The 21121-nt window shown below is 57.0% G+C and overlaps 1 protein-coding gene across 6 annotated transcripts in view; it reads right to left on the bottom strand.

The window, feature by feature from the left end:
- MACROD1 (mono-ADP ribosylhydrolase 1) overlaps positions 1 to 21121 on the bottom strand; it is a 170396-nt gene that overhangs the window by 132611 nt on the left and 16664 nt on the right. For all 6 annotated transcript variants that reach the window (XR_008492587.2, XM_054441233.2, XM_054441235.2 and 3 more), the window contains exon 3: positions 20827 to 20943. Coding sequence is in view for 5 of the 6 variants with exons in the window: in XM_054441233.2 (XP_054297208.2) it covers positions 20827 to 20943 (117 nt within the window). In the remaining variant the exon portion in view is untranslated. The remainder of the gene's footprint in view (positions 1 to 20826; positions 20944 to 21121) is intronic.

The raw sequence follows: 21121 nt of genomic DNA, 5'->3' as shown, positions 1-21121 counted from the left end.
AAAAAGCTCCTGCTCAAACGGGAGAAAGAGTGGGTGATAACTTACCCCTCCATGGCTGCTTTCCTGTACCTGGAAACTGCCCTTACCTGGCTACCACTGGGTTCTGGAAGCTTCCCTTCTCCTGCCCCTACTTCCCAGGAGGGGTCTCTGGCCTCACCAAGCAACCTGGAGAAGAGGTGTCCAAACCCGGGAGGGGTCTAACACCCCAGGCCACACCCCCACACCCAAGTTCTGTGGCTGAGTCTTATCACCCAGCCTAGGAGGGTACCGGACGCATAGGAGGGCACCCAGCTGGCCCTGAAATTCTGCCTCCATGGGTCTGACGTTGGCTCATCCACTTTCTGGCACCCCAAATAAGGCGTGCTTCCAGGACCCCCCCACACATGCTGCTGCCTCCCCGCCGCCGCACCCATGTCACCTTCCAGTGCTGACACTGCCGCCTCCCCACCCGCCACCCTGTCCAGCACCTCCAGAGGACCTTCTCCTCCTGCGGCAAAGTAAACAGGCTCTCTGGAGTGCTAACTGACAGCACAAATGAAATCCTGCACTCCCCCCCTCTAAGATTTACAGGGGAAGTGAAATCTTATTTGCAATGCTGCCAAGCCTGGGACGAGATGAAATTATGCCTTGAGAAGAGACCCGGCCAGCCCCGCGAGGAAGCACTGCATCGGAGATGGGCTTATTAAAACCACGGTGGCCACATTTCAACCTGTTTCAGGTGTTAAGTAATTTACTGCCACCCAGAATTCAGTGGCAGGTTTTTATCATTTTTATTCTTGTGATGCAGGCGAGTGCCCCAGGAGGTCCCTGTGCAGGGAGCTGAGGGTCTAAATGCTCCCTGTCACCCCCGCCCCAGGCACTGCAGAGGGAAATGGGGGCCAGCTGCCTGAAGCAGGTGAGGACACCCTGACTCTCTCCAGGGTTACACCCAGCTTGGCCATAGCTCAGAGTGACGGGGAAGGCAGGCTTTAAGACCCTTACTCCACCCACATGTGGGGGCTCTGTGATCCCTCAAAGACCCTCGGGACGTTTTCTTTTTTTTGATGGAGTCTCGCTCTGTCACCCAGGCTGGTGTACAGTGAGGTGATCTTGGCAGCTTCGGCCTCCCAGGTTCAAGAGATTCTCCTGCCTCAGCCTCCCAAGTAGCTGGGTGTACAGACGTGTGCCACCACGCCCGGCTAATTTTTGTATTTTTACTAGAGATGGGGTTTCTCCATGTTGGCCAGGCTGGTCTTGAACTCCCAACCTCAATGATCCACCCGCATCGGCCTACCAAAGTGCTGGGATTACAGGAGTGAGCCACCGTGCCCAGCCCCTCAGGATGTTTTCTGAAGGCAGCAGGAGTGTAAGCTCTCTGGGAGCAGAGACTACCCTGTCTCAGGATGTGACTGCCAACTAAGCCTTTATTGAGCACCTACTGCATGCCAGGCCCTGTTCAGATGGGGAACGCGCAGCAAATGGGACCGAGAGCCCCCTGCCCCGTGGAGCTCACGTGCTGCCTGCCGGTAAGTGTTGAGTAAATATTTGTGGTTGGTTGATGAAAATCTCCTAGAGGCAACAGGCCCTTGAAAGAAAAGAAGCTGACAAGGGGGGCAGGGGGAACCGGAGGGAAGTGAGCGGCGGGAGGGAGGGGCGCACTTGACTGAGCATCTGCTACATGCCAGTCATCACAGTGACTGCTGGCAGCCCTGGTAGTGGGGCCTCCCCACGCCAGAGCTGCTGGGGCCAGGTCTCTGCACCTTCCCCTGCTCTGGAGAACTATGCAGAAATGGCTGATACTCTGTCTAAACTCATGAGGAACACATTCTCCCATTCATGGGGAGCTGGGGACAAGGGGACCTACAGTCTGGGACCCATGGGGTTAGAAACAGCCCCACATCCTCCGAGCTCTCGAGCCCTTTCTCAGTGGTCCCGGGAGGAGAGCTGTTTGATGCCTGCTGGCTTTGGGGGGATTAAGCCTATTATGGAGGCTCCCGGGGCTTATCTGATGCCCCCTTTCTCCACCTGTTTTCAGATACTCCAGGAAGACCAAGGGGAATCTTCTATGTCCAGGCTGAGCCAAGAGCAGAAATTCTTTAATTAGCTTTCTCCTGGATCAGGGCCCTGGCGAATGTATTGGTCACTGGGCGTGGGGTGGGGGCAGGGGAAAGGGATTGAAGTCCTCTTTAAAGCAGAGATTATAAACCCAGGGTGAAGGGCTTCAGGGCAGTCGCCAGGGACGGGCAGGTCCCGAGCAGGCCCTCCCCAGTCAGTGGCTCCTCGGGGTCTGGCAGATGGAATCTGCCACCAGGAAGATGCAGGGATGTGCTCTATTGAGCCCACGGTCCTCAGGAAGCTGGCACAGAGAGATGCTTGGCACAGTCCAGGCTGTGTGCCCGGGTCTCCTAATGAATGTGGCTCTTCCCCATGTGACCATCCAGATCTGTAACTTCATAATTAGGGGGGATTTCCTGAAGGGGCGCCCATCTGCAAGAGGCAAGGCAGCGGGGGCCAGTGGTGCCAGGCGCCAGGCATCTGTCACCGAGCTTCATCCTCACGGCAGGGAGGCGCGGCAGGCTGGCTTACTCCCATTTTAAAACGAGCAAACCAAGGCCCAGATCTAAGCAGCTTGCCCAAGGCAATGGTGACAGAGTTAGCTCTGGAACCAGGTCCGTCCAGGTTCCCCCCACTGCCCCGAGTCCTGGCCCCATGAGGCCTCATGAAGAGACCAGGCTGAGGGTCAGTGAGCTAGAGGGAAATGCACACCCATGAGCCCCAGCCAGAGCGCCCTGGGGGGAAACAGACCTCCCCAGGAAGACCTCCCGCAGGAAGCCATCCCTGAGCAGCCCCCAGCGCCTTGGATTCCTGCACAGATGCATGGAGCCCCCACGCTATGCCCCTGCTGCCCTGCTACACAGGGAGCAGGGACTGGGTCTTAATCACTTCGTGCCCTTTGAATGCAGAAAGGAAGGTTGCATCCACCTCGGCTTGGAGAACTGGAAAGAAGACTGGCAGGAGGCCAGGGGCACAGGGTAGGCCAGGCTATGCCTCAAAAGATGGGGGACAGGGACAGAGGGAGCCGAGAGAGGAGACTGCTGGGGATCCCAGGCTGGAACTCTCCCACTGGCTGCCTTGCACAGGGAGGCACACGCAAAGTGAGAGGGCAGGAGGCCGAGCCAGATGCCCAGGGCTGCGGCTGTGTGAAGTGTGGCTCGCGTGCCCCCTTGATCTCCTCCTGAAAGGCAGCTCCCCTATGCTCCGGAAACACTGGACGCAGGTGGAGAAGGCAGGGAAAGACATCTGGACCCGGACCCCATGGGCATGGCCCTGCCACCTGCCCCAGCCTCCCTTCCCAGTGCAGCAAGCTGAGCCACTCCCACAGCGGGCTGCCCAGGGCCCCTGTCCCCTGTCCCTGACTCTCAGATAGGTTTTCCCCTGGGATCCGGTCATGACAGGTGACTTGCAGGACCCTAGGGCACCCCAGCTGCCCAGGTACATCTCCCTTGTTCCCCCTTGCAGCCCCAGTACCTGCTGCAGGAATTAATGAAATGAATGAATGACTGTCATGGAGTACATGGGAGCGACGGCAAACCCAGGTCTGGGGAAGTTCCTGGAGGGGAGGGTTTCTCAGCTGGGACCTGGAGGATGGTTGGAGTCAGCCAAGGAAATGGAGGAGAGGCTGCTCCTGGCAGAGGTAAGTGCCCAGGCAAAGGCCAGGAGCAGAGACAGAACATGCAGCTATAAAGCCCAAAGTCACCCAGCCCGGCTAGAATGGATAGGGCAGGAGAGGGAATGAATGAATGAGAAAAGGCAGGAGAAGTTCTGGGGCCGGATGATGGAGGTGGCCATCAGGGCAAGAAGGCTGAGGTCATCACTAGAGCTTCACACAGTGGAGGATTCCAGGGGATTCCAAAGAAGCCAAGATAACAGCCAGGGCCGCCCAGCTCTGGAGGTCCCCATGTCCATCACAGTCACTCCACCCCACCCTGAGCTTTGCAGTGCGCCCCTGGCACCAGCCGTGAGGTTGCAGAGAGTGTTGAAACCCTGAAGCAGGAAGCAGAATTCTCCCAGTGAGAGGCCAGGCCCAGAGAGACCCCAGCCTCTGACAAGGAAGTGTGAGGACCCCAAGGGCAAGGGAGCTGGGGGGATTGGGGTGAGACTGGAAGCTGAACCCCCAGGGAGAAGGGAAAGCAAGGGATACAAATGCAGTGGTGGCGGCAGCCCCGCTGAGACTTGCTGTGAGCAGAGAGGAGCCCTGTTTACCTGGCATGAAGCAAGTATTTCCAGGCACCTACTACGTGCGGGTTTGGTGTGAGATGCAGGGGTGGGGGACAGCACCTGAGGAAGCACTGCCTCCCCTGGCTGCGCCACACCTGAACACAGCAATACTTCCAGCACCCGCCTCTCCGGTGGGTGAAGAATGATGTCTCTCATTTCAATTAGCTTTTTCTTGATTACTAGCGAAGTTCTGCATCTTTTCACTTGTTTACTGGCCATTTGTTTTTCTCCTACCGGGAATTGCCTGTCCACATCTTTTGCCCATTTTTCTTATTGATTTGTAGGAGCTCTTCGCATATTAAGAGAGGAGTGGAGAAGCAGCCTTCCCCTAGGGCGGGGCCCTCAGAGTCTCCCTCCAGGGTCCTCGGTCCCAAGGAAGGCAGGAAGATTTGTGTGGGCTGCTGGGTGCTCCCGCTGAATCTCTGCCCCCTGCCCGGCTCCCGATCAGCCAACTCTGCCAGAAGATGAGGCATCTCCTGCAGGTGAGAGCCCCTGCCAGGCCTGCATCCTGACTGGTAAAACTCAGAGGGCTTATTTTTCACTTACACTGAGAAGTCTACACTGCCAGTGGCTGGCAAGGTGCCCCAGATGGCACCTGAGGGGAGCCAGCTGGCATACCCGGGCATCGCAGAGGACAGAATGCCTCTCGCTATCCCAGGTCAGTCTAGCGGGGACCATATGACAAACGGGACAGGTCCTGAAGCCTTAGGCCGGCCCTCTCACTAGAATTCCAGGCCCCCTCCCGGTCCTGGCACACACTTTCCCTGTCCCCCTTTCCAGCTACAACAGTCCCTAAAGAGCAACCCCGGCCAGGGCCGCTCAGCTCTGGAGGTCACCATGTCCATCACAGTCACTCCACCCTCCACCCCACCCTGAGCTTTGCAGGAGACACCTGAGCCCTTGCCGCTTGCCCTCGGCCACCTGACCTTTCAGGGCCAGAACCATCCCTGCATTTTATTTTCCCTCCGGAGCATCCCACATTTCAGCGGACAAACACGCAGGCCATAAAACTGATTTCCAAAGCCTATAAAGGCAATAACATTTAGGGAGGAGGAAAAATAAAGCCCTTCCTTTCCCAGAGTAACAGCTGCCGGGAGTCCTCGAGGGGCCCCTTCTGCAGCTTGAGGGGAGCAGCGCAGGGCCAGCTTGCAGCCTTCCCCGCGCCAGGTGGTAAATGGCCACCCAGCACATGTTCCGAGGGCCCACGGCAGCCAGAGAGACTGCAAACTGCCTGCTTACCCTCTTCTCTAGTGCCCCTGCCCACGGCTGTGTGGTTCCCCAAGAACCAGGGAAGCCTTGTTGGCACCCCGCGCCTGCCCTCTCTCCCCTTCCCCCACTAAGTTCCCTGCAAGGACCCCTGGAGCAGCTTCCCGGCTGGTCCAAGTCACCCCTGCTGCAGCCAGCGCAGGGGACGGCCCATGCTGCGGGCGGCCCGGTGGAAGTCCTAGGCAGCCAAACCCACCGTCCTGCTCCCCGCCACGCTCGGCTGAGCCCTCTGGGGAACAGAAAGGACACTGCCACAAAGGTGGCCACCATGACCTCGATGGCAGAGTGAGAGTGGATCCCATCAGGGACCAGAAAGCTCAGCCCTCCCTCAAGCTCTCCAGACACACCCATCCTGGGCTGTCACCAAGTTCACTAACCAGAACAACACCTAGAGTGGTCACTGTGTGCCCACACCTCCTCATTCATTCATTCATTCATTCACCCATTCATTGATTCATTTAAGGGCATTTCCCAGGATACATAGGGAAAAGATCTGGGTTCAAGCTTCCTGGATCCCAGACAAGTCACTTACGGTCTCTATAGCATAGCTTCCCAACCTGAGAAGTGAGACTCATAGCCGCCTCTCAGGCCATGACTGTGATGGTTATTCTGGGCTGGGAGAGCTGCTGGATGAGAGTGGGACGCACTGGCAGCTGCAAGGCTGGGCCCAGTATGAGGGCAAGGTCCAGAGGGGAGGGGCCGGCCTGGAGGCGGGGGGATGCACCAAAGGACCCCAACAGTCCTTTCCAGGCAAGGATGCAACAAGGCCAGGAGACAAGGCCTGTGGGGGTAACATTCTTGCCTTCAGGGCAGACCCACCGGAGAGGGTCAGAGGGACCCCCCCAACCTGTGAGGGACCCGGAGGGCTTCCAGAAGCCCCAGGCCCGGAAGTCACTCATCCTCCTTTTCCTCCGGGATTAGAACACATCGTGAAGTGGAATTAGCCACGGGCTCAGCCTCTGAAAAGAGGTGGAGAGAATCGGGAGATGGGGATCTTCCAACCAGGGAGCCCCTCCCTGCACAGGGGCCTCCCCAAGTCTCTGCAGGGATGGAGGGATAAGGAAGTGGGGGTGCCAGCCCCCGGGAGCAGCGGGGAGGGCTGGCGCGGGGCTGGAGTGGGCATCTCAGCATTTGCATTGAGAGCTCTCTCTGGTGCTGAATTTATGCAGCCGCCTGTGTGATTCCTAAGGCGAGACGAATCTCCAGGCCGCTTTTCTCAGCAGGAACAAGGCTTTTCTTCAAATCGATGGTGACACATTTTTAAACTCCGATATTAAGGAGGGAAAGATTTTGCCAGCCCCCCAGGGGCAACCCTTATTAGTCACAGGCTCATCTGAGAGAAACAGCAACAGCAGACCCAGTGGGCCTGAGCAAGACAAGAGGCCCAGAGGCCAACCGCTGTGAGCACGACACAGGGGAGTCGACAGTGGCAAACAGGAGGGCAGCGGCAGGGGGGTCTCCTGAGCTGGGGCACAGCCATGTGGGGGACGAGCACTTTGGGATGGGCTCTGGAGCAAGGGATAAACCATCCTTGGGGGAGATAAAGAATAGTTGGTGAGGATACTAGAGAGGAAAAATGAAGAAAAAAGGCCAAGAGGAAAAAGAAAAGGAGGCATTCAGCCAAAATTTAAATTGATTTCCAAGCTTGGAGTTATGGATCCTAAAATCTTGTTACAAATTTTGCAGTGGCTGCTGGGAAGCTCAAAGCTGCATCTCATATTCAGTTGCAACAGATTTGCTCAGCCGAGTTTTGAGGTGTCATCTGGGCCGGGTCAGGACAGGATACCAGGAGCCAAGATATCCCCAAGTAGCCATCAAGAGTGTAAACTACAAGGGCAGATATGAGCCATAGTTCCTCGGAAGGCCACACACCAGCATCGAGCGGCAGGTGCCAAGGCAGAGAGCAGACCGTGACCAGGAACCAGGCAAGAGGCTGGTGGCCTGGAAAGCACGTGCTGAGGGCATCCAGGCCGCAGAGTTCCAGGTGGGACCAGGAGCACAGTTCTTAGGAGATACCCAGCTCAGCATCCCCTGCTGTGGCTTGGTTGTTTTTGTTCCTGTTTTAATGGTTCTCAATTTTACTGTTCCTATTTTTCAGTGGAAATAAGTAAATGTTTTTTAAAAAATTAATGCCAGCTCATATGCCCATTTCCTTGGTGATAGCAGTCACCATTTACTGAATTCCAATGACTTGTCAAGTGTTTGCATGCACCGTCCTCTGCCTTCAGAGGGGACATCACTCTCCTGGGTTTACAGATGAGGAAACTGAGGTTCAGGGGAGAGGTGTATCCTGGCAAGTGGCCACAGCAGGACTTGAACCCAGCCCTGTCCCATGCACACCGGAAGGCTCCTGCCTCCTTGTTAGGAGGAAGAGGAGGCTGGGTGGAGGCCGAGGCCAGGGAGGCCCTGAGAGGCAGTCAGCTGACCCACAGAACCCCCTCCCCAGCGCTGCCTGGTCTCCTCCCGGGCAAACATACCCCACCTTCCTGTGACCCTCACGGGGAAAGCTCCCCGCAGGCTGCCAGAGGGGATTTAGCTCCTTTGACAATTGGAAGCTGCAAAGCTCTCGTCACAAATGTCAATTCTGGGCCATTTGCTTCGTAGATTTTAATGTTCCTGTTTCTCCTCAACGTCCTCAGCAAGGTAGCTCTTGCTTTTCAAAAGGGATGTGGCGTTTGATGATGTTTAAGCTGTACCTGAAATACAGCCAGGCGGCAATAATAAAACAGCCGCGGGCCCTGCTGGCAGAGGAATGGCTGACAGCCGGGCCTCTCTCCCCACCTGCGATGCCACTCGGCTCTGGTTTTTACCGCAATTACAATGTCCAAAGAGGGGGAGGAGGCAGCGGCGGGGAGGAGGAGAGTGGGGAATGGGCGTTCAAGGGCCACTTGTTGCCGCCAGGAGGTGGGTGCCACTGATGGGGATTTTTTTTTTTTTTTTTAAGACAGAGTCTTGCTCTGTCGCCCAGGCTGGGGTGCGGTGGCACCATCTCAGCTCACTGCAACTTCTGCCTCCCAGGTTCAAGCAATTCTCCTGCCTCAGCCTCCCGAGTAGCTGGGATTACAGGCACTTGCCATCATGCTCAGCTAATTTTTATATTTTTGTAGAGACAGGGTTTCACTGTGTTGGCCAGGCTGGTCTTAAACTCCTGACCTCAGGTAATCCACCCACCTTGGCCTCCCAAAGTGCTGGGATTATAGGCGTGAGCCACCACGCCCGGCCCACTGATGGGTTTTAATGAACCGAAGGGAATGCCAGCCATGCCTCAGTGGAGGAAGCCGCCAGTGACCTCTCAGCCCCGCCTCTGCTCGCTGCCTCCCGCACTACTGTCAGGACAAGCTCCGTCCTGGTGCCCATCCTCCCCCGGATCTGCAGCCCACATGCTCTCCATGCTCCTGAATCCTCCCGTCCTCCCTGGCTTCCATCTCCTGACACCTGGCGTGGATATAAACAGCCGCGTCCCTGCCCCTGCCAGGAGTGGACAGAGCAGGAGACCCCCACACAGCCGTGCCCACCAGGGCAGCCTGCTTCCCCATAAGACTCCTTAGCCATGAGCCATCATGAGTTCCTGTATGTCCTTCCAGGGGCAGGCAGGCTCGGGCTGCCCCCACTGTGGAGGAGCCCTGCCAGGGACGGAGACCCAGAGTCCATGGAGCTGCCCCTGCCCTCGAGGGGCTCGGAGTCCTGTCGGTGGTGAAGTGAGATCCCTCACTGCTAGTAACAATCACTATCGTTGATGAGCCCCTCCAGTGTGCTGGGACTTCCAGGCAGTAATGCATTTTTTTCCTATTAATGCCCCCATAAGGAACAGATGGGAAACCCCAAGGCCTAAAGAGGCAGGGGCTGGCCGGGCACAGTGGCTCATGCCTGTAATCCCAGCACTTTGGGAGGTGGAGGCGGGCGGATCACGAGGTCAGGAGATCAAGACCATCCTGGCTAACACAGTGAAAGCCCGTCTCTACTAAAAATACAAAAAATTAGCCAGGTGTGGTGGTGGGCGCCTGTAATCCCAGCTACTCAGGAGGCTGAGGCAGGAGAATGGCGTGAACCTGAGAGGCGGAGCTTGCCGTGAGCCGAGATCGCGCCACTGCACTCTAGCCTGGGTGACAGAGTGAGACTCTGTCTCAAAACAAGAAAAAAAAAGAGGCAGGGGCTTGCCCAACATAGTGGTGGAACCAGATCTTAGCCGATTCTGTCTGGTAAGCAGCCACTGCCCTGGCCTCTGGGACCTCTGAAGCTGGCCAACCAAGCCTGCCAGTGCCCTCCACCCCACCCCTGAAGGCCTTCAGGGGCCTTCTCTGGCAGCTTAGGCCTCAGCAGATGGCAGCCAGGCCCTGAAAGAGCCACTTCAGTCACCTGGCTTCCCTGGGGACATCCCCTGTCCTAGCCCACCTCATGCCCCGCTGCACAGGCTGTTTCTATGTGACCACACATCCTTCCCAATGAAAGGCAAAGCAGGCATGGACCACCTTGCTGGCAGTAGGGAGTGAGGGGCCCAGGCTGCCTGCCCTGCGCCCTCATGGTCAGGAAACCCATCCAAGAGACTCTGGCAGTCAGGAGAGGGCCGTCCCCTCGGCCATGCCAGGCCCAGCAGGTGACTCGGTTCCCTACCACGAATATGGGAAGGAGGTGCCTTCAGCCCATTCAGGATAGAGGGACCATTCCCCTGTTCCCAGCCCCACCAAGGGCTGGATGCAGGGCAGGTGCTGGCTGATCGGATGCCCGATTCAGCGGGTCTCAGCAGCCCTCCCAGAGCAGCAGCTACGGCAACGAGAACTAGAGCTGGCATCTCTTGGGTGCTCACTCTGTGCCAGACACTGTACTGAGCATCCTACACAAGCGGTCTCCTCTCAAACCCACAGTGCTGGGGGCTGGGTCCCCATGCACTCTTATCCCTGTTTTACAGACAAGAAAACAGGCACAGAGAGGTTAAGTGATTTGCCCAAGGTCACACAGCTGGTACACGGTGAAGCCAGGACTTGTACCCAGGACTCCAACTCCCAGTTACAAGATGTCCCATATGGCCAGGCACAGTGGCTCACACCTGTAATCCTAGCACTTTGGGAGGCCTAGGCAGGAGGATCGCTTGAGCCCAGGAGTTTGAGACCAGCCTGGGCAATATAGTGTAAATCCACTTCTACTAAAAATACAAAAATTAGCTGGGCATGGTTGCATGAGCCTGTGGTCCCAGCTACTCGGGAGGCTAAGGCGGGAGGATTGCTTGAGCCCAGGAGGTCAAGGCTGCAGTGAGATGTGGTCACACCAATGCACTCCAGCCTGGGTGGCAGAGCAAGACCCTATCTTTAAGAAAATGTCCACATGGAGAATCCACAGTAGATGGAGCTATTCGTGGTGGGGGAGGTGAGGAGACGGGGCCTAGGTCCTTGACTGTTAATCCTGCTATGTCCTGGAGGCCACGCCAAACTGGCACCAGGCCCAGCCAGGACTCATCCAGGAAGCCCCAGGGTCAGGGTCTGGAGAGTGTCTGAGCCCACTCTAGAGGTCTAGGGAAAAGATTCAAGTCAACGCACCCACAGACATTGCCATCTGCACAGAGCCAGGGAGCGGGGGCACTGTGGCCACCGCGTGCTGCTGCAGCCAGACCCCTTCATGTTCTAGGCACACAGAGTACCCATCCGTTAAACGGGCAGGCAAGCCGCGGCCTCCTGGGGAGCCCTGAAACCAGCTCGACTGTGCCTTGCCAAGGAACTGGCGGATCATTCCAGGAGAGCGAGCCAAGGGCTGCAGATCCAGCCCTTTTCATGCTTGGCCAATTTAATGGTCCCCATTAATTTCAAAACACACACATTCCCACAAGCTCCGGCCTCCTCGGCTCAGCGCTCGGGTGGACAGCACACCAGGGACGCAAGCAGGGGCACAGGTGCGGGCGCTGAGGCCTCAAGGACAGGAAGGAGCCAGAGAGGACGTGCTCAGGACACTGGGCACAGCGTGGGAGGCAGGGTGGCCACCCTATGTGGGGGCAGCAGACTCCTAGCTGGGGTTTTCTAACTACAAGTCTGCTGCGAGGGGGAGAAAAGGCGCTTGGGTTTGCAGTTCTGCTTTGCCACCTTCCTGCTGTGTGACCCTGAGCAGGTCACTGTCCCCCTCTGGGCTTCAGATCCTCCCCTGTCCTCCTCTATAGGACTCCAAATGCCAGGAGGGCAGGCACTGGGTTACACTGGGCCTTGTACCTCCAGTGCCTCGAAAGGAGCTAGGAACCTCACGAGGACCCAGAAATGCCCACCACCGCCCTAATCTGTAAAATGGATCAGCCCCTTCAGGCCTAGAGGGGTTGGGTAGGGGGCTGGGCTGGGCAGGAAGAGGGGACTTAGAGGGTGTCACTGGTTCTTGCAGCCCCTCCCACCATCTGACCAACTCTCAAGGGCATGGAGTTACTTATCCATTCAACAAACATCAGGTCAGACATGGTGGCTCACACCTGTAATCCGACCATGTTGGGAAGCCGAGGCAAGAGGATAACTTGAGCTCGGGAGTTTGAGATCAGCCTGGGCAACATAGAGAAACCCTACCTCTACAAAAAAATTTACAAAAGAAATCTACTGAAACCCAGGAAAGAGAGTTACTGGGTCCACAGTCTACTCTCACATTCCCCGTGGAAATGACAGAAGAACTTCAGGTAAGAAGCAGGGGACTGGGCGGAAGACCTTGGGGTGGAAGGACCCTGGAAGGTCCTTTCTGAGTGCTGCCCCCCACCAATGCTCCACTCACTGGACCAGGACCTGCGAGCCCACGAGGGCATCTCAATAATTCAGGAGGGATCCATCATTTATGAATTTATGTAACCACTGCCCGATCTTGTGGGGATGAGCCGCCCTCCTCGTGCACTGGTAGAAATTAGCTCCTGGCGGTGTCTGGGTGTCCCGGGCTTTCTAATGTGGGGAGGAGGCCTCTTGGACCCCAGGCATCCTGACTGGCCCCTCGATCAACTCTGCCCCTCACTTCCAGACGATCCAGAGGGAGCTAGCGAAAAAGCAAACCTGGGCCGGGCATGATGGCTCACGGCTGTAGTACCAGCACTTTGGGAGGCTGAGGCAGGTAGATTGCTTGAGCCTGGGAGTTCAAAATCAGCCTGGGCAATATGGCGAGACCTCGTCTCTACAAAAAATAAAAATATTAGCTGGGAGGGGTGGCATGCCTGTGGTCCCTGCTACTCAGGAGGCTGAGATGGGAGGAACGCTTGAGCCCAGGAGGTCGAGGCTTCAGTGAGCCATGATTGCACCACTGTACTCCAGCCTGGGGAACAGTGTGACCCTGTCAAAAAAAAGGAAAGAATGGAGGGTGGGAGGGAGGGAGGAAAGGGAGAGGAAGGAAAGAAAGGAAAAAAGGAAAGAAAGGAAGGAAGAAAGGAAAGAAAGGAAAAAGAAGGAAAAAAACCTGATGGTCTCTCTCTTAAACCCCAAATCTGAAAGATGAGGGTTTGATTCCCAGCCCTGCCTTTTACCCAGAGCTGTGACCCGTGGGTGCCTCGGTGTCCTCAGTGTCCTCATCTGTATAATGGGGGAAATGTCAGTGCCTGACTCAGACACGAGGCAACGTGTGCAGCGTGTCGAGCAGAGGGAACACTCAGTACCAAGCGGCAGGTGACAGGCTGCCCTCAGTCCAGAGCCGGGGCTCCATGGGGCATGCCTGAGACTTGAGGGGGCTTGGGACACAGGATGCCGGGCAGGCTGAGGGAGCTGGAGCCCACCAGGAGGCCTCAGGGGACCCAGGAGCCCAGATTCAGATGTTGGTCCCATCTTTTTTACAGTGACCCCTCCCCGTTGTGGCAAACTTCTGCCCCACCTCTCAGTTTCCTGGCCGTGAGGACAGACAGGACACACCCACTCTCAGAACTCAAATTCATCAACCAAAAAAAAGAGAACAGAGAGCAGGTATTCCCTTCCCCCAACCCCGACACACACACACACACACACACACACAATTTCCTGGGGGCTCTGGAGCTCGGCAAACCTCCCATCCCAGCTCTACTACCATTTAGCTGTGTGACCTTAAGCAAGTTGCTTCACATCTCTGAGCCTCCATTTCACCATTAGCACAATGAGACTGAAATAGTACAAGAGAGGTTAACTGCACAGGGTATGAATGCAGCCTAGACCTAGAGGGAGACACCTCCCACCCCAAGCTCTGGGTCTCCCTGTCCTTATTACCTTATGCTCCCTGCCCCCATTTTTCCACCCAGCAACCCAAGTGATCTGACCAAGCCCCCCCAACTCAGGCCCAGGCCATAGCTCACTCCAGACCCCTCAGAGCCTCCCCACAGTGTCCCGTCCACCTCACCCCTCCCTGTCTGTGCTCTCTCCCTGCAGAATGCTCTTGCCCCGACTTCTGACTTAGCACCCCGTCCAACCCAAGCACTCTCTCCTCCAGGCAGCCTTCCCCACTGCTTCCCTTCCCTGCAGGCCAGACTCCTGCCTCTCATGCACCATGGTTCCTTTTCCATTCACACGTGTCACCCCTTATCTGGAATTAGAGACTGCGTCCTTTGCAGCCCAGGCCCACCCCATGGTGTGGTGCACAGCAGCCATATCATCTATGTATGTTGCATGGATGAAAGTGCCTGAGTTCGAATTCTGGCTCAGTCACCTGCCAAGGTGGGGCTTCTTATTTGATCCCCAAAAATGGGGTAATAATCCTGCCTGCCTCTCGGGCCTCTGAGAGCACTGCACACATCCAGAGTGGCCAGAGCACCAGAAAGTGGCCCGGCCTCACCTGCGCTTGGCTTCCCCTGAGGAGGAGGGAGCCCAGGGCCAGGCCCGTGTCGCTAACAGGTTCCAGCTGCAAAGTCCGCTGTGCAGCCGGCCCTGGGCTCGTTGCTGGCCTGGCCACCTCCCCTGCCCACTGCGGAGAGGTTTCTGCTGTCGTGGCGGTCGGCAAGCCTCAGCAAACACATTTAAATCTGAAGTGACAGATAAAGCGATTTACGGTGACAGTTTAGCATCAGATCACTTCCCACAAGGCAGTCCGCATCCCTGCGGGTCCCCTGCTTGGTAGTCCATCAAGGTGGTCTCTAAATCACTGACTCCAAGCGGCACCCGGGGATGGCCAGGCGCAGGGGCGGGTGCCCGGCTCAGGTGGCCACTCAGGTCCTGGCCTGCTCCTTCTCACCAGGCCAGGCTCTGCTGGGCCCTCCAGGCGGTAGGAGAGGATGAGGCAGGGGCTGCCGGTGCTTGGGAGGAGGGCGGTGATAAGCGGCCAGCAGATTCTCACAAATCAAAGCCCCAAGACTTAAGGAGACAGAGCGCCACTTCATGACTTATTTAAAATAAATAAGCGGCTTAAAAATCTCCCTGCGAGGTCGGCTTGTCGCTGTGAAACATGGCTTCCCACCCGTCCCTGCCGCACACCGGGGCCCCTGAAAGGCTAGCCGACCCGCCTCACCTCCCGCCACCTCCTTGCAGAATTAATTGGTCCCTGCGGCGTTGCGTGGCACTTTGTTCAGACCTTGCTCCTAGCGCTTTGTCACATTATACTCTGCTTAGTTGCTCTCGCTCCTGACTTCCCACTAATCATTTCCTGGGGACTCTCCATGTGCCAGGCCCTGTGCCCAGGGCTGGACAGGCCTGAACTCCTGTCCTCCTCACCCCTGCCCTGCGGTGGAACTGATGCTGATGCCATCTCTCAGATGAGGAAGTAGAGGCCACAGAGTGGCCAGCAGGGGCGCTGGGACCCTGACCTGCTCCTGGCCACGGTGCGCACAGCCCATGCTCACTGCTCTGGGCTGGCATTGAAACAAAAGATCCCTTCCATCTTTGCACAAAGTCTTTCTCTGCCCTGTCCTCTTATGACGTGAAGGCCAAAGCCAGGCAGCCGGACCCCTGGGTTGGCCAAGAATGGGGATCTTTCTTTTTTTTTGAGATGGAATCTTGCTCTGTCACGCAGCAACCAGGATGGAGTGCAGTGGCGCAAACTTGGCTCACTGCAACCTCCGCCTCCCAGGTTCAAGCAATTCTTCTGCCTCAGCTTCCTGAGTAGCTGGGACTACAGGCGCGTGCCACTGTGTCTGGCTAATTTTTGTATTTTTAATAGAACCGGGTTTCACCATGTTGGCCAGGCTGGTCTCAAACTCCTGACCTCAAGTGATCCGCCCGCCTCGGCTTCCCCAAAGTGCTGGGATTACAGGCGTGAGCCACCACGCCTGGCCAAGAATGGGGATCTTTCTTTGTGCCCAGACATGTCCTACCCAGGACTCTGCTATCTGTCAGGAACAAGAAGTCCACACACACAGGTCTGGTGCACCAGGAAACTCAAGGACAGGGAGGTGGCCTAGTCAAGGTCACTGCACCTCTCAGGTAAAAAGGAGACATAAACACCCTGGAAGCCACAGCACCCCCTAGTGGAGACCCTGAGACCGGAGCTCTCCCTATACACAGGCCTGAGGTCATAGGCAAGGCTGGAGAGGCTCTGAGAACCTCCTCCTCCAGGAGAGGGGGCCTGCGGGGGCTCCCTGACTTATCTCCTGCACGCGGCAGCCCAATTTCATTAAGACGGATGCGCCATGCTCCTGTGGGCAGGAGCCGTGGCCAGCACAGATGGCAGGAGCCTGAGACTCTCCCGGGTGCTGCCCAAGCAAGTGGCTTCGGCTGGCAGCCCACGGGGACAGGGCCCAGGGAGGCCTGCACTGTGCCTGAGGGTGTGGGGGTTTGTCCCATCCCTGTAACTTCAAGCCCTGCCACCCACCAGCCAGGCATCCCCACTTCTATGCTTCTGCCCAACCTCCCACCTCACTCCTATCACATCCCATACAAACACACATCACACCACACACACCCTCCATCACCCACACCCCATGCATCACACAAGCACAGGCACACACACACATCACACACACACACACATCACACACATCATACAAATGCATACGTGCACCCCCACACACATAGGCCAAACTCCTGACCTCACACACACACTCTATCACACACACCCCACACATCACACAAGCACAGACACAAACATGCTACCTCACAAACACACGCACCACACACATCACACACACAGGCCGAACTCCTGACCTCACACACACACCATCACACACATCCCAATCACATCTCATAGCCCAATAACATAAGAGTGGAAACCAGTCCTGAATTTCAAATGCCAGGAGATCAGTAGGGAAACAGAATCTGATTTTCTTATTTTTATTTGTTTTTTGAGACAGGGTCTCACTCTGTTGCCCAGGCTGGAGTGCAACGGCACAGTCACAGCTCATTGCAGCCTCAACCTCCCAGGCTCAAGCAGTCCTCCCACCTCAGCCTCCCAAGTAGCTGGACTACAGGCATACACCACCACACCTGGCTAATCTTTTTTAATTTTTTTTTTTTTTTGGTAGAGATAGGGTGCCACTGTGTTGCTCAAGTTGGTCTCAAACTCCTGGGCTCAAGCTATCTTCCTGCCTCAGCCTCTCAAAGTGCTGGGATTACAGGAGTGAGCCACAGCCTGCAGCCTCAGAGTCTGATTTTCTTTTTTTTTTGAGATGGAATCTTACTCTGTTGCCCAGGCTGGAGGGCAGTAACACAATCGTGGCTCACTGCAGCCTTGGCCTCCCAGGTTCAAGCAATCCTCCTGTCTCAGCCTCCTGGGTTCAAGTGATTCTCCTACCTCAGCCACCCAAGTAGCTGGGATTACAGGTGCGTGCCATCATGCCTGGCTAATTTTTGTATTTTTAGTAGAGATGGGATTTTGCCATGTTGGCCAGGCTAGTCTCAAAACTCCTGACCTAAAGTGATCCGCCTGTCTCAGCCTCCCAAAGTTCTGGGATTACAGGCATGAGCCACCGCACCTGGCCCAGAATCTGATGTTCTATTATATATATATATATATTTTAGGTAGGGTCCCACTCTGTCACCCAGGCTGGAGTGCAGTGGCACAACCATGGCTCACTGCAGCCTCAATCTCCCAGGTTCAAGCAATCCTCCTGCCTCAGCCTCCTGAGTAGCTGGGACTATAGGCACACACCACCATGCCTAATTTTTTTATATTTTTTTATAGCGATAGAGTCTCACTATGTTGGCCAGGCTGGTCTCAAACTCCTGAGCTAAAGTGATCCTCTCGTCTCGGCCTCCCACGGTGCTGGGATTACCGGAGTGAGCTACTACATCCCGCCCAGGGTCCGATTCTCAAAGGCCTGAGGGAGGTCACAGGCAGATGCCTCTTCAGGGAGGGGAAGGAGTGAGGGGGGCGGGCAGGGGGACACCTGGCAACTGCCCTCTCCAAGGATCCCCAGGGCCCTGCTGAGTGGCAGGAGAGATGCCCACAGCCTGGCTGGAGACCCCTTCAAGCCCACAGCTTTTCAGGATGGAGGAGGGTGGGGGGTTGGGAGCTCCCCCCACCCCCTTTCCCTCACAGCCCTCTCCTAGCTCCCACTGCACCCTTCCCCTCCACATCCCTGCAGCTGGACCCAAGCCCAGGCAGCGACAGCCCCTCCCATATGGCAGCAGGAACAAAGAGAACCGCCCCCCACAACAAAATCCAGAAGCTCCGGCGGGCGGCCAGATCTCAAGCTCCCAGCCCAGTGTGACCCACGGCGTTCTCCATGGGCCACTGACGCCCGCAGGGCCAGCACTGCTCTTGGCTTCAAAAATATAAATTTAAAAATCCCCACCCCAAGATAATTGCTCTCTCCTCTGGTTTATTGTGGTAGGCACTGAGAAGCAATTATTCACGGCTAATGATTATAATCAAGTCAAATAGAATTTAATGGACACGTATTCTCTTCCTGCTTGAAACTTTACATATGAATTAAGCACATATGGGTTTCACGAGGCACAGACGCAGATTTATGCAGCCCCGAAAAGCCCCGCCGTTGCCGACGACTTTTATTCCACTAATAAACAGGCTGATTTATGGGCTCCTGGGAACTGCAATCTCTGCTGCCCCCTGGTGGGCAAAGGGGCTGGGGTGGGAGCCAAGGCCATCCAGGACCCTGGAGGCCTGACCAGTGCCAAAGCCACTTTGAACGCTGGGGTGCCACAAAGCCCTGGACGGCTGAAAGGAGACTCGGGCTCTGTGTGGGAAGCCCGTGTTCAGACCCTGCCTCCGTCATTCCCTGGGATTCCAGGCGGGTACCAGGTCCTCCTGGCTGTGAGAGTCTAGAACAAAAAGATCCCAGGAGAACACACCAAGAGGTGTGTGGGTAAACTGAGGCAAGCAGGGGGAGATGAAAGCTGATCATTTGCAGGAGGTACCATGTCCCTCGGCACCCCCAGGACAGGGGTGATACCCAGAACGGCACTGATGACACCAGTTTCAGCACCAGTGCGAGGTGCTGAGCCCCGATTCCTGCCAGGTGCTGAGTGACCGTCATTTGTACGTCACGTGCATCAGCTCCGAGTGCCCCCAGTAACCTGATGGGTGGTTTCTTCGCCACCCTCATTGTGCAGAGGAGGAAACAGAGGCCTAGGCAAGGACATGGAGAAGGGGAGTCCCCAGAGAAACTCAGCCAGCACTGCCCCAGCCCTGGCCCTGGTGCAAATGGAGCTGGCACTAAAGCGCTTCTGATGGAGCTGCTGCATCCAAAGCCTGGTGACTCCCAAGGGCACTTAGGAAGCAGCGTTAATCACACCCACAGCCCGGGTGCAGCCTCCGGAGTGCCCCCGTTCCATCTGCACCCATCAACACCCCACCCTGCACCCTTTCTCCTGGCCCATGTTGCAGCCAACCACCAACCCCGGGGGACAGAGCTCACAGGATGCCTCATTTTCCCTCTGGCCACTTTGCAGCTCAGCAAGAAGGTACCGCTGGGGTACCTCTCACACGCTTGCCAGTGACTGGCAGGGCTGCAGTACCCACTGGCCTGCCTGACTGCCCCCTCAGCCACAGCCCCAAGGCTCTGCCCTTCTGCTCCAGGCCAGCCCCTCCTGGGCACAGGCAGCAAGAACGCCCTTCTCCCCTAGGCCGCTGTAACGTCTGCCAACCCAGATGTGGCTCTGTCTTAGCCGTGTGTCCCCAGATGGACTAGCAGTTCTCATCCTAGTGGCCCTAGAGAAACACACCAGAACCATCTGCAGAAGCCCAAGGTGACCCTAGCTCTCCCGGCTCCCCTCAGCCAGCCACTCTGAGCAGAAACTCCTGCCTACGTGTAACTTGTCACCTGTGTGCCTAGACAGGTAACGTGTGGGCAAGGCACCCCCATATGACTATCCAGCTTTGCAGTCAACAGTGGGAAGACACATAGAGCAAGGTTGCTTCAGGAAACACAACTCAGACCCCATGGATCAGGCCTGGGGCGGCCGAGTGACCTCCCCTCTCCGGATCCTAGAGCCCGTCACTCACAGAGATTAACGGAAATGCTCACAGCATTGGCACCATCATGCCCCAGAGTTACTGGGGGACAGCACTGGGGCCAGGCACGACCACTACAAGCGCAAAGTGGGGAAGAAGGAGACTCGAGAAGCTCCCGGGGGTGCCCTGGGCCTGCACAGGTTAGGGAGGGGCTGGCACGGCAGGGTTTTCCCTGTGAGCTGGAGCCCAAGACGAGAGGACCTGCCCTCCCACATTCAGGGTCTGAGAAAGAGGCTCCCCTTCCTCCGATGCTTGGTGCAGATGCCAGGTAAGCAAAGGAGCGAGCGAGCAGACGGGCGAGGGCCGGGGTTCAGCCGCCACTCAACCTGTTCCATAGGCCACCTGCTGGACTTAACCAGCCCTTGGCACCCCATGCCAAAGTCCTTTCCTGGCGCCTTTGACCTTGCCAGACAACCACTAGCTGCGTGGAGTAGCAGCCCCCTTCCTCCCTCCCACAAAGAAGCAGCCGGCTCCCATACTCATCACAATAAACTGCCAAGACAGCAAGAGGCGAGCGCAGGAAGCTGAGCAGCTCCTGTTTCTAGGCTCTGGAAAGCTGCCAGAGCGCCGCAGGGGACCTCTCTGCCCCCACTATCCCTCGACAAGCTCCCTCACCTGCCCAGGTCTGAAGCGGGGGCAGGCCAGGCCAAAGGCAGAGGAAGGCAGGAGCTGGTTGGGGCTTCTGTGGCCCCCCAAGGTCAGACCTCCCCGCTGTGGCCTCTGCCTTCCTGGCAGGGCAGCCCAGTTTCACCCCAGCTCTCCCCCTTCCTCGGCCACTAATGGGTCTCAGTGGAGCAAGGCGCCCCCGACACAGCAGGTCAGGGTTTCAAGGGAAGAGGAGCCCGAGTGGCCGACGCGTTGGGCTGACATGGCGCCAGCAGGCCGTCCTCACCAGCAACCCGAGCCTCACTGGAGCCAGGTGGCGTCCACCCAGGCCTGGCACAGCAGAGCAGAGCAAAGGCAATAGGGCGGCCACCAGGTCTCTGGTTCAGGCCAGCCACTCACCAGCGTTGACGATGGCGTCCACCTCCAGCTTGGTGATGTCGCTGCGGATCAGGGAGATTTTCTCATTGAGCTGCTTGTCCTTTTTATACCTGGGCTCCTCCACCTTCACAGCCACCCCTGGAACAAGTAGGGGCCGGGGAGGTCACAGCGAGGCTGCCCACTGCGGAGGGACCCAGCCAGAGCCCAGAGGCCAGGGCCTTCCCTATCGACCTCCCTCCACCTCCAGAGGCAGCCTGCAGCACGATGACTGCTGACCCAGTACCAGGAACCCACACTGAGGAGCACCTACTGCGTG

This window comes from Pongo pygmaeus, chromosome 9 (genome assembly GCF_028885625.2).
Source record: "Pongo pygmaeus isolate AG05252 chromosome 9, NHGRI_mPonPyg2-v2.0_pri, whole genome shotgun sequence".
In the NCBI taxonomy this organism is placed as follows: domain Eukaryota; kingdom Metazoa; phylum Chordata; class Mammalia; order Primates; family Hominidae; genus Pongo; species Pongo pygmaeus.
The sequence above is the reverse complement of the archived record's forward strand: the minus strand, read 5'-3'. Positions and strand labels throughout refer to the sequence as shown.